The sequence below is a fragment of the Excalfactoria chinensis genome, chromosome 4 (genome assembly GCF_039878825.1).
Source record: "Excalfactoria chinensis isolate bCotChi1 chromosome 4, bCotChi1.hap2, whole genome shotgun sequence".
In the NCBI taxonomy this organism is placed as follows: Eukaryota; Metazoa; Chordata; class Aves; order Galliformes; family Phasianidae; genus Excalfactoria; species Excalfactoria chinensis.
The window spans coordinates 7,328,324-7,341,667 of NC_092828.1; the positions used below are offsets into that span (position 1 = coordinate 7,328,324).

The window sequence follows — 13,344 nt, forward strand, 5'->3', positions numbered from 1 at the left end:
CCTCTCACCACGCTGAGCCCAAGCGCTGCCCTCCCGGATTGCCCACGGACCCCTGTCCAGCTCTATCCCCCCGCCTCCCTTTAGAAAGCACACCCTTGCCGTTACAGGGCCACAAAACAAAACCAACGTGCGGACGTGTGTCCCGGCACAGAGCTGCCGCGGGACCCGCATCCAACCCACTGCCGTCCGTTTCTCTTCACCCCCAGACAAAAAGCGTGCGCTCACCCTTCCCGCTCCCACCTCCCCCCTCGGGCCCCCGCTGGGGCCGGGCGCGGAGCGGAGCGGGCGGCGGGCGCGGCCCCCCGCGGCGGCAGCGGGGCGGGGCGGGGCGGCGGGGCGGGCGGCTCGGCCCGGCGGGCGGGGACAACGCGGCCGCCCCGCTCCGCTCCGGAGCCTCCGCTGGCAGACGCAGGAGCGCCGCGGCGGCGGGCGGGAGGCGGCGGCTCCTCCATGCGCGGTGCGCGGGCGGCCGCGGGGCTTGCGCAGGTAGGGAGGGCCCCGCCGCTCTCGGAGCCTCCCCGGGCGCTTCTTGGATCTCTTACTTTTTAATCGCTTTTTTTCCTCCCCCCCCACCTCATTTTATTACTTTTTTTCCCCTCTCACTGCTGTTACTATTTTTTCTATTACTAGTTTTCTTGTATTACTTTTTAAGTGCTGTTTGCCCCTTTTATCACTTTCTTCCCCCCCTACCCCCACCCCCCCCGTCACTTATTTTCACCATTTATCACTTATTTTCCTCTTCTATCTCTTATTTCCTAGTTTTTAATCACATTTTTCCCTTCATTTACCCGTTTCTCCTTCTATCTCCATTTCCCCCCTTCTATCCCCATTTCCCCCTTCTATCCCCATTTCCCCCGTTCTATCTCCATTTCCCCCCTTCTATCCCCATTTCCCCCCTTCTATCTCCATTTCCCCCCTTCTATCCCCATTCTCCCTTTTTATCACTTGTTTTCCTTTTTTTCTCACTTGTTTCCCCCTTTTTGTCACTATTTCCCCTTTTTTCTAATCCCCATTTCCCCTTTCTACCCCCCTTACCTTCTTTCACCCCCATTTCCCCTTTTTACCTCTATTCCCCCATTTATCCCCATCTTACCCCCATTCCCTTTTCTATCCCCATTTCCCTTCACCCCCATCCCCCCCGTCTCTCCACCACTCCAACCCCGGGAGGATCGTGCTGAGCTCCTCCCGCCTTCAGCTCCTCTCTCCCTCTCCCGGCAGAGCAGCAGCGGAGCGGAGCGCTGAGCGGCGGCAGCATGCGGCCGGGGGATGTCTGAGGCGGGCGGCGGTGCGGCGGCGGTGGCCTCGCTGCCCCGGAGCCGCGCCGGAGGGATGCGGGCGGCCTGGGGCTCCGTCTGGTGCCTTTGCCTGGCGGCGGCCGTCGGAGCGCTGCCGGCGGCGCGGCGGCGCGGAGCGGATCGGAGCGGCGGGCAGGCGGCAGGTAAGGAGAGAGCAGCGTTCGCGGGGCGGATGGGAACGGCCGGAGCGGGAGTTATGAATGAATGCGGCGGGATCGTGCGTGGTGATGGTGATGCTCTGAAGGGAAAATGGTTTTTGAACAGTTGCTGAAAAGGCTCTCGCGGTGCTGAGCGCCCTTCGGGGATTTGTGCCTCCGGTTCTTCGCGGTGCTTGGAGCGGCGGGTGCTTCTTAAGCACCAACAGTCGCGACTCATTGACTTAGGGACGAGGCGTTGGGGAAGGAGCCGCTAAACACCTCCTCTCGAGGAAAAGCCGGACAAAAGCTGCTTTAAGGAAAAAAAATCTCTTCTGGTGGGCTTGCAACTTCTGCTTGATCCGCCTCAGCTGCTCCCTGAGCCCCTGTTTGTTTTTCGAAGCCCCCTCACAGCCCCCCGGCTCCGGGGTTACATGTACCCGGCAGAAAGTTTCCATTGTTCACCATTGGGTTTCGGAGCCCCCGTTGCCAAAAAAGTGACAGGGGAATAAATGGGCTTTGCGGAGGCCGGGGGTGGGGGCATTACTTTCATACTCCTTTTGGTTAAAGCCATAAATCACGCCGGGGGTTGGTTTTGTTTTCGAGAAAGTCCTAATAAAACCCCAGATTCTTAATGTAACACGTTTGGCTCATTTTTCACAGCCAAAAGAATTGATTTATGGGTCAAACACGGCAGCAAGCTCATCGAGGTGGGCGTCCGGGTGGAAGTGAAGGGGCAGGGAGCGTGTGTCAGTCTCTGTGATGTCAACCGGGCGACAGTTTGGAAGGGTTAATCTGGAGGGATATCACTGCTTTGGATATTCCATTGGAAATCATAGGACTGTAGAGTCAATTGAGTTGGAAATCATAAGGATCAAGGCTCTCTCGCTGCTGTCGGTGACCATATGGGTGTCAGTATCAACCTGACAGTGGCCATGTGGGTGTCACTGTCAACCCCAAGGAGTGGGATGAGGCTCTGAGCTCCTCGGGCTCATTCTCTGTGGGCCACCCAGTGATGTTCCCAAGGGTGACACACTGGCCACGTGCGTGGGGATGTGGGAAGCCCAGCATCACCCAGCCTGCAAAGGGGAAAAGGTTGTGCAAAAGAATCTGTAAAGAATATAAACCCTCTGAGCCGGGTTAAAACACATTTTGCTTTTCAGCCTTTGAATGAAATGGTAAAAAGCAAATTCTTTCTCCTGGTCAAATGGGCCATGGGGTGTTGGCTCATTACTGAGGGTTGTTGTTCGCTGGGCTTTGCATTTACAGTCTAAGGCCTTATTTTCCATAAAGGGGCTTGGAAGGATTTTTCCCCAGTGATCTAATTCTCCACACGGGGCTGTGAAGGCTGTAACAGCTACTGCTTTGTGCCTGTCCCCAGCTCCATAAAACACACATTGAAGGTAGGCGTTCTGGAGGTATGTGTGTGTTTGCTAATACGGACGCGCGCTGCTGGCGGAGGTGGAGGGGTGCAGGTTTTAACATCTCCGCGGGGAGGTGTTGGGCTGCTGGCAGGAAGGAGGCAGATGGCGGGGCTGTTGCTGAATAGAAGCTCAACTCAAAACACCGGGGGCCTCATCTGGGCTGAGTTTCTCCCCTCTCCCTTTCTAGAGGCTGCGGCAGGAAGAACAATGTCAAAATTTTCCCCCCTCCCCGTTGTGTTTTTTCTCTCTCTTTTTTTTATGAATGAAAGCGGAGGGGCAAGGCAGGAGTGAATGTGTGTGTCATTCAGGGGCTATGGCAGAGATGATTAGGGAGGTCAGTGAACTCCTTTGCAGCCCTGAGCATGCGGTCACTCTATTCAGCAGTCACAGAATAGACATCCCTATGAAAAAAGGCCGTCCAATTTGCATTAGTATTCAGATAAAGATATTACTGGGTACGATTTGTGCATGTCAAGTGACGCTGCTTGCTCTGAGAGCAGGGCTGACCAGCGGCAGCGTTTTGCTTTCCAAAGCTTGTGATACCCATCCCATCTCCCAGAACTATATACAGGAAAAAAGGGAGTTCCTGGGATTCCTGGTACTGGTGCTGTGGAGCTGTGTGTGTGCATTGAACTCTGAGGTTTGTGCAGAAAGCTGAGCTCTGTTAGGAGCCAGGACTGATGGTCCCCTGGCTGTGCTCACATTATCACCAAGCAGAATGTGTGAATTCAGGTTCCAGCCCAGCAGAAGCACACAGGGGCTCTGGTGACTTTCCCACTTGGAAATGACTGGGGATGCACTGGTTGGGACTGTTTGGCTTTGTGCAGCTGATGGCAGAGGTTCAGGCTGCTCTGCTGAGCTTTGTGTACCCAGATGTTCCAAAGTTCACCCTAAATTGCCCTTGTGCTGAGTGAGTGCCACACGGCACTGGAGTGGTTCCCTTCAGGAAAGTGTTCTGAAATCCCCTATAAAGGGCCCTTTGTAAATGGGTAGTGTTCCCAATCTTGTGCCCAAGACCTGAAATCCTTCAGATTCAGTGCTGTGAGTGATATGGTGCTGAGATAAAAAGTTGATCCATTTTTCTTTAAGAATAGCAGCAGAAAAAGGTAACAAAGTTCTTCATGTTGAGTCTAGTGTATTTGATTGAGGAATGAAATAAGAGGACAGTGGAAAAGGTGATGAAATACGGCTTTTTTGTTATTGTTGTCCCTTACCTAGCAAATAGGGAAGCAGAGAGCAGGTCCCAGTGCAGGGACTGACTCATTACAGCACCTGATAGCGGCTGTATAGTACTGCATATTGACAGGGGTCACTCCAATTAAATCCAAGGGTTTCTTTTCCCTTTTAATTAAGACTTTATGAACAGCCACTGGGTAGGGAACGTGATGAAAGTGAATCTGAAGACTGTGTAGCAAAGTGCTGATCTGCTAATTAAATCCTGCAATTAAACTAAGCCTTTCTGACCAGCACGTTCACTTTTATGACTTTCCCGAACACATCGGCACTGTTGGGAAGTGTCCCTGTCCAGCAACCCCAAGATGGGTTTTGGGCTCTGGGCTGTAGCACCCGCTGCCCCAGGACTTTACCCCATCCAGTCGTCCTGCCTGGACAAAGCCAAAATGTTGCGTGAAGCTTTGAGAGTTCGTTTTCCCATTTATAACTCTGGGAAACAAAATTTTTCTTCTTTAGTGAACTGTGATGGCCAACTGGATGACATTTAAGTGGACAGAAGCCAGTGTCGGGGCTTCAGAGGAGCAGATGTGGCCACATCATCCTCAGTGTCACTTTGTAGTTCATGTGGATACTGATCAGGAATGCTACAAATTTACAGTAGCTCTATTAAGGGATACAGTGAAATCTCCATCTAGTTTGGTGACTTTTTCCCAGCAAGGCTGAACCCAGGCATCAATGAAACCACTCGATTTTTGTTTCCCTTCCCATCTGAGAGGACTTTCTTTTTTCCCAGTGTGCTGCGTGCTCGTAGCTTTCCCCATGCCCTGCCAGTCAGATGGTCTGGCTCTGCATAACGTTTTGTCGGCTTTTTGAAGCAGCCTGCTGACTCAGCACCCTCCAGAGGAGAAATCCCACAGCACCCCCTGAGCAAACCACTGGCTGAACCATGTCTGAAGCCACATACAAGGTCTTTCATTGCCTTTTTCTCCTGGGCCTCCTCCATAGCTTATCAGCTTACCGTTGGCCACTCTTGGGGCTGTTTATCTGGTGATCTGGTGAAAAAAAAAGGTGCTTTTTCTCTGAATTGGAGCTGCTGGCCCTGGTGCCCCCATCCTGATAGCTCACAGCTCAGGTTGCCGAGTGGCAGAGATAGGACGTAGAGCCCTGAATGAGTGGAGAAAGGCTTCTATTCCTGTGGTGACGGCACTGTGATCCCAACGTGTGATGTGCTTTCCCCTGAAGTATCAGCTCCTTGGCTCGAATGACCAGGAAGTTTCCATAATATCAAAAGCAAACAAAAACTGTGCGATAGCAGTGGAGTAAAACCTTTGGTAAACTTGGTAGTTAAAATGTGAAAGGTAATGAGACGTAAACCTGCCCCGTATCACCGTGATAAGGGGGAGTTGCAGTGCCCAGGTGGATAGGGAGGTTAGATCTTACTTTGTTTTCTGCTGTGACACTCAGGTTACACAATTTAGCAAAGCTTTCTTTCTTACTTTCTTTTCTTTCTTTCTTTTTAATGAATCACAGTGCAGCAAAGCGAGAAAACACTTCTCCAGTAACTGCTTCAGTTTCAGATGTATTCATCTAAAAAAGGTGTGGTATTCATAGCGGAGGGGGAGTCAGCTTTAGTGAGCTGGCATTGCTTTCCCAAAGCCACAGGAGGGAGGGAAGATGAAGACTTGATAGAATAAAAAGGTTCTATTAAAACTTGGAAGCGCCTCGGAGTTTCTTTATCACACCGAACCGTATGCAAAACAATTACCATGTGCTTACACGTTCAGCATCTGTGAGAGTTTGGGGCCGTGCCATCTCCACAGGTTGCGAGGGGTTAAATGTATTAATGACTCAGAAGCAGAGGCTTCCAAGGCTTCGGGTGAGGGAAGGACGCAGGCTGGGGCTGCTCTCTGTGGCTGCAAAGCTTTGTGCACTGCCCCGCAATGAGTGCCTGCACCCGGTCCTAAGAGTTGTGTAACACATTCTGGCATATTGCAGGGTGTTTTTATTTTCATTGCTTTGGGGGGGGGAGGGGGCATTTTCCTTGGGAAAAGCCAGATATGCATCCATGGAGGCTGCTATCTGGGGGCAAAGAGATATAGAAAATGCTTCTGCTGCCTGTCGTCCTGTAAAAGTCATACCGAGGTTCTCATCTCGTGCCTATTTAATCCCAAGCAGAAATTTCCAAGGGACCAGGCTGGGACCCTTCACAGATGGTGGTGGGAGCAACTGTTGAGCAGAAATAGAGATTGTTTGGAAAGTTTTCTAATGATGACCCAAATGAGGAAATTCAAGTGGTGGGGAGATGCCTGGCTCTACATGGCTGGGGCTGTCTGCATCCCATCCCACCTTCACTGTATACCAAGTGAGGATAGCTTTTGTCTCCAGGTCCATCCTGGATGCCAGTGGGTGGCATCACGGTGACATGATGTCATCCTGTGGGTGCGCAGGAGAGCAGGAGCTGGTGACATTTATGGTAAAGCAATGGCAATTAGCAGTAAACCCACTAGGAGCTCCCCTATTGCTGTGTGCAGGCATGGAAAACCACTTTTCTCAGAGGATTATTGTTGTGTTGTTGTGTTTTTTTCCTCCTGTTCCACCCCCTTTCATGTGCAAAACTCAAGAGCAAGAAATTCCCTCCCAGCAAAATATCTCAGCAGCTTATTCAGAGACCGCATGTCTCGAAGTGAGCAGTGATTGGCTTTTTTTATTCCCTCCTGAATTTTGTTAACTTCTTTGTATAGATCCTCAGGGCGAGAACTTTACTTCCCCACCGTGTGCTTGGGGTATTAGAGCTAAAGATGAGGAGGGAAAGCAGTTGCAATGGGAAGATTAAGGAGTTCGGTGTGCGCTGACAACTCTCATGTGCAACCCAAGATAAACCCTGCGTGAGCCTGTCTTTAATTAAAAGAATGCTCGGAATTAAGCACAGCACCATCTCTGCTGATCTGTATCATGCGCATCCCTACGAATAAAGCATTTTTGGGGAGGGAGAAGAGGAAAACACCAGATTCTCATCTTCCTTTGCTAGCCGATAGGTCTGCCTTTTGAAAGGGCATATTCCTCCCTGTCTTGGAGTACCCGGGTATGTTGACAGTAAACAACTGTCACTTGGCAGTTTATGAAAGAGGGGGAATGTTGAAGAAAACATGTCCAGTTTAAATAGTTATGCTAATAGGCTGAAGATTCATGCAGGAGTGGGGCGGGTGGTAAATGGAGGTGCATAACTTCGCTGGTATTTACTGTGTAAGACACGAGCTGCAAATGAATACAGTTGGAGCGGTAGGGAATGCTTGCAAAATCAAATAAAAAATGCATTCATTTTACAGCCAGCGTGTTACGCATGTTCCCACAGCTTTGCATGAAAGCATGTGGGCTTTTTTTTTTTTTTGTGTTGTTTTTCCAGGGAAAACTCAGAAAGCCTCTTTATATGCAGCGTGGTGGGTTGGGCGCCTGGCGAGTGGAACCGCAGGGCTGGGAGCCCAGAACTCCTTGGCCATCACCTTCCTTGCTCCTTTCAGCCTCCTTCTTCCTAAGGCTGAAGGAAGAGCAAGCTGTGAGGAAACTCGGCCTCCCACTTTGCAAACTGATAAATTACAGAAAGGAGGGGGGGGAAAAAAAGAGAGAGAGAGAAAAAAAGGAAGAAACAGCAGATGGTGTCTTCTCTGCATCCCTTCCTGAAATTTCTCCAAATCCATCACCCACCTCCTTCTTGTGAATGGAGTGAGTGATGATCGAGCATGAAGCGTTCCTTCCTGGTCAGCCCAAAGGCATCAGTGTCAGCAGCGTAATGGGTGAGTGCTCAGTGTTGAGCACTCAATATTTGTAATCTGGCATAAAAATAAGTTTCGGGCTTTCCAGGCTGCTGATTTCCCTGCTTTGGAAGCGATGGTGTAAGCTGCTGTTGGAGTGTGCTGATATTGGCTTTTGGATACCCTGTAAACCCATGTTACTCTCCTGACCCTCCTGTGCCCCTAGCTTCCAGCCCTGCTGGGATACAGTATAAATACAGTAAATACCATAGAACTTAATTGTAGATACTATGTTATAGTTCCCCCATGTTTCATTTAGTGTTGGGTATCTCAGAGGGGGGCACCTTGCCCCTGAAGCCTTCTCTTGCCATCATTTCTCCTGTGTGACTCCACACAGCATAAATGCTTTCTAGGATGAGAGGTAGTGGTGTTAAATTGTTCCAGGGGAGGTTCAGGTTGGAACCTGATCTCAGAAAGAGTAGTAAAGCATTGGAACAAGCTGCCCAGGGAGCTGGAGGAGTCACCATCCCTGGAGGTGTTCAAGAGAGATGGAGATGTGGCACTGAGGGATGTAGGTTAGTGGGCATGGTGGGGATGGTTGACAGTTGGACTAGGTGATCTTAGAGGTCTTTTCCAATCTCAGTGATTCTGTGATTCCATGAGTCTATGCATCTGCGTGCTTTGTAAGGGAATGGCTTTGGTGGAATGTGTTAGTCCTGGCAGAAAGCACCTGAAAGCTTCTCGGGCGCTTTCATAACCTGTGTAAATGTTTGAAGTGAGATTTTCATCTCCTCTGCTCCCCTGCTCTCAGTGCATAGCAAATGAGGTGCGAACAAGTGATGCAGTCTTTGCTGGAGTGGCTTCACCCATTGCGTGTGCCTGGACCTTTTGGGGTGAGGAGGAGCATCTGTAGGAGTAGCACACAGCAGGGAGGAGGACATGACTTGAATTAGCTGCTGGTCTTCTGAAAGGGGCCAGAGTCCAGGTTTTGGATCACTGCACTCAGTGGCCTCACTGCTTGTAGGTACATGTGTCTACATGAGGAAATAGGTGAAAATATGAGGGGGTTGTCCAACTTTATGATTGTGAAAGCGCTGCTGTGGTGGTTCATCACCCAGCACACCCGTTCTGCCCAAGGCAGCACACACGGAGCTTGCCATCTCTGCTTGACTTTCAGACCAATCCAGGCTGCTTGCTTTGGATTTTATCTTCCACGTTTTTGTCAGCAGAAGAGAAACAGCTGTTGGCTTCCTCCTTCCTCATGCCCATTGCAGTGCCCAACCCTGCTGCTTCAGTATCTTCTGTCTCTCAGGGAGCATCGGGCACTCTTTTCGCAGAGAGAAGGAGGTTTTAGATGTGATTTTTGTTTGGAAAGCATAAAGAAAAGCTGGGGAGGTTAGACTGTGGAGGTTGGGGATGGGGTCAGAGAGCCTGAGGAAGGTCCCACCGGCAGTCAGGACTGGCCGTGCCCCAGCACAGGACACCCTGCAAAGCATGCATTTCCTTACAGCAGCATTAAAATAGCTGTGAGTGGAGGTGTCAAACCTGCTGCTGGCATATCTAGAGCCCAGCATGGCTCAGTATATGGAGGACAGTGATTCAGGAGCATTAAAACTGTTTGAAGAGAGTGGGAACTGAGGCATGCATGACTTCCTTGAACTCTCCCTTGATTTATGATGTGCAGTCCAAAACCTGCTGTAATAGATACGGTTGCATGAGACCATTAAAAGGCCCGTTCTGCTGAACCCGATGCCCTGCTGTTGCTGCTGGAAATGATAAAACACCACGTTCGGGCAGGATGGTATGCAGCCCTGTGTGTGTGTGCCTATGCATGTATGCTGGTAAGTCCTGCTAATTTAGGGATTGTTTTCCAAGTCTGTTTTCTATAAGTCCATAGACTTAATACAAATAAAGAGCTGAGCAAGTTTCCTGTGAGAAGCACGGAACAAACGCTAGCATGGGATTTGAATACAGAGAGGTGAAAACACAAATGTATACAGAAACAGCAAGTCAAACAAGCTGAAAAAATATAGTAAGGTTGATTTAACAGAGCAGTGAACTCCAAACCTTCGACTCCCTTCAGCAGCCCACTTCACAGAAGAGAAATAAAAGAATTTTTGATATCCACTGTTTTTACCATCTCTGAAGGGTTGGAGTTGAGTTTAGCACAGGGACAAAGCATTGCAGTATTAATGAGATGTGCTTTCTAAATAATAAAGTCTGTGTTTGTTGCTCATGACTTCAGATTGAACTGGCTCAGACTTCATGAACAGAAGATTAGCTTTGGGCTCTTGCAACTTGGGTACCTGGCACCTCCATCCCGCTTGAGGCACTGAAATAACAGGCTTGGGTTTGAAAGATGCTGAGCCAGATCAGGCTCTGCATTTCAAGCTCTTAAGCACTCTTAAAATCTGGTTATTCATTTTGATGCCTAGATATGGATTTCTGGGCTTAATCACCGACCTTTGCATTTCAAATGTTTGGCCTTTGTTTTCTTTGCTAAGTATGCAGACAGAGTGGCCCCCATTTATTTTATTTTTTTTCCCTTCTACACTGCCGGCAGAGAAGCCTGGAAGTTCTGTGTCTTATTACTGAGAAATAGGGATCTTTGAAATACGCCATTTGATGTAACTCAAGGGAAGCTGACAAAAAAGGGGAGCATTCACTTTTTCATGTAAACATGATCCGTAATATATCTAAACCCCACAGACTGTTGGAAAAAAAAAAAACAACAACACCAAAACTACCCTAAACCTTTGCCCTCTCTTAATCCATGTACAAGAGGGGTTTTTTTTAGATGTGCTTTTTTCCCCCCCTGAAATAAAGGCAATTGATAGGCTCATAAACAAATGCCAAACATAAAGTCCTAATCTCCATATAGAGGGGCCTGACCCTTTTTATGGAGAGAGAGGGTAGAGGGAGGAAACAGGGCCAGGAGTTTGAGGTTTAATGCTTATTAAAGTTTTAGTGGGTGGGAAAATGCAATCAATAAATTTTGTTTAATGCCTCGAAACTGGTGTTGGCTTTCACTAGCTACGCTGGAGAGTAGTTTTCATTTTGAAACTAGGACACTCGTAGTTGGAATGACAATTAATGTGGAGTGAATATGGTCCCAGTTGGAAGCCGGTTTTTGAATAGCATGGAAACTCCCCCCACCTCCCATCACTGGCTCAGGAGTATGGTAGCTTCCGTTTTTAATTAGCGGGCCAGGCAAAATTTAGCTCATTGTGTCATTCTGCTCTTTTGGCCAAATGGCTAGCTTGGGTTTCTCCATCTTGCTGTCATGAGGCTGTTCTTTTCATTTTTCTTCAGTTTTGGTGTGGGGAGGAAGGGGGGTTTCAGGATCCTTAGGATTAAAGTCATTGTTCTGGGGTATTTACAGCCAGCTGCCTGCATTAAATGAAGATTAGAGGAGAGCACATTGGAAGTGGAAGGGAAACACGGAGGAGCTGGGATTTGGTCGCTGCATAGCTGTGAACTGAAGGGGAAAGGTTGGAGCTGGCTTTATGGCAAATTTTTTCTGCTGCCATGTGATCTCCAGGCGCAATTCAGGGACTCATTGCGAGTGACCAGGATGGAGTTGTAGCGGTGCTCCAGTTCATTGTGTCCCTTAGAAAGTTATTCTGCGGTGAACCTCAACCAGTGGGCCTGGTGACTAGAGTGTGTCAGAAAAACTCATCTGTGGAGGTACAAAGAAGGTGGTGAATGTTTGGCTAGCATTCACCAAATTCTAGAATTCAGCCAGAAAGCTGAAGACTTTCTCCAAGCTCAAGAGCTCCATGCGCGATACGTTTTTGAAGGGTTTGAGGAAGGAAATAAGGCTGGAGAAGGGGAGCCCAGGAGAAATAACTCAATGATTTTTTAACAAAACTTAAAAATATTCCTAAAGATTCAGTTTCTGTCTTTTCTTTGTGCCTCGTGGACCGTTAATCTGTGTAACATGTAGTTCTGCCTGCTGATTGCCTACTGCATATCACCTGTAAAACCCAGGGAAGTTGGCCTCCTTTGGAAGGGCAACACAACATATTGATGCTTGCAGAGCATGAGTTTGCTCAGGACCTATGCTCCATGGGGCTTTTTGTTATTTTAGCATGTTGCTGGAATCCAGTTCTGCTGCAGTGATGGCTGGAGATGAGTTTTGCTCTGGCCATTGGGAAGCCTCAGCCTGAGCCTCAGTTTTCATAGGCCTCTATTGGTTTGAGAACAAGGTTGTTGTGATTTCTTCGGTGCAGTGATGAGCTTTTTGAAATATCTCAGGCATGAAGAGTGAAAATGTAAAGCCCCAACCATTTTGTGATGGGATCCATCTACTGACACCAGGCCAGGACAGCCTGCCAGCTCTGCACAGCCAACTGTTTTGCATGGCCTCCTTTCTCCTGTACAAGTTTGTCACTCTCCATCCAAAAGCAAAGGCTGTGTTGGCCATCACTCTTGAGTGGATGAGAGAAAGGCTCCAAGGGGTCTCCTGTGCTCCTAGAATTTAGTGCAGTAAGTGTCCCATCACTCTGCATTGCATAGGAGGTGGTCAGGATTGACAGAGTTTGGCCACCGTGGTTGAGTGAGGTGGGCTGGTGGAGGACATTTCATATTAGTTTTATTTCAGAAAGAAAGGGGAAAAAAAAGCATGCAGAACTGTGGGAATAGACATGGACTGTAATTGGTAGTTGCTTCTTTTTTGTTTGTTTTACATTGGAAACTAATGAAAGTCTGGCTTAATTTTAAGGAAAATACCCATCCTTGTATGTTCCTTTAAGCCAGCAAACTCACAGCTAAAAGTTGTCCTTGGGACAGCAACCAAAGCTTTCTCTGTGTTCCTGGGGTTTTGCATTCCCATGTTTGTTGGATGTAGCCAGGAGACCCCTTTGATTTGTTCTCTTTTTCACTCCTTAGGGCTTTGCCAGAGGGAAATCCTCCTGGCTAAAGTGTTTTTGTAACTGTTTTAGCTTTGTGACAATTTATTTCTCCTTCTAACTCTCGGCATCTGAATTGGGTGATTCGAGAAAACAGTCCATTAAAAGGAGGATACTGTAGAGTCTCGATGAATCCTGTTTTCTACTTGGCCGGTGGAACAGAAAGCTAATTGCCAGTAGTAAATCCATTCAAAGGAGGGCTGGAGGGAGGGAGAAAAGCTAATATTCCTCCTTGAATGCCATTTAATCTCTGAAACCTTTCATGCAGATGTAAATTAGGATTTGCACAACAGAGTCAACAGTTGCTCTGTAGATAAGGCAGATTTGCAACATCTGCTTTTCCATTTGAGAAGCCCTTCCAAAGTCGCTGTTGGGGATAGCCAAGCTAAACACTAGAGATTTTTTTTTTCTCCCATAATCTCTTGCTTTTGGGGAAAAAGGGGGGAGGAGGGGAGGGGGGGGAAGCATATGACTTGAGAACTAACCCCGGTTGTGATTCTGCATATTCTCTAGGAAAAAAGTTTGCTTTCCTTCTAGTGCACATACATACATACACATAAAAACAACCCTGGGAGGTAATAGGGTACAGCGCACTTCTTAAGGTCTTTGGAAGAAATATTGACTGGTAACAGTTGCATAGACACTGCAGTGGTAATACT

General features: G+C 48.4%; 1 protein-coding gene across 4 annotated transcripts in view; it reads left to right on the forward strand.

The window, feature by feature from the left end:
- Positions 1-387: 387 nt before the first annotated feature.
- The window catches only part of FGFR3 (fibroblast growth factor receptor 3), a 49,753-nt gene continuing 36,796 nt past the window's right edge, over positions 388-13,344 (forward strand). For 3 of the 4 annotated variants that reach the window (XM_072334630.1, XM_072334632.1, XM_072334633.1), the window contains exons 1-2: positions 388-486; positions 1,219-1,438. In XM_072334630.1, coding sequence (XP_072190731.1) covers positions 1,267-1,438 — 172 coding nt within the window. In that variant the 5' untranslated portion in view covers positions 388-486; positions 1,219-1,266. The remainder of the gene's footprint in view (positions 487-1,218; positions 1,439-13,344) is intronic. The other variant, XM_072334631.1, reaches the window with a different exon arrangement.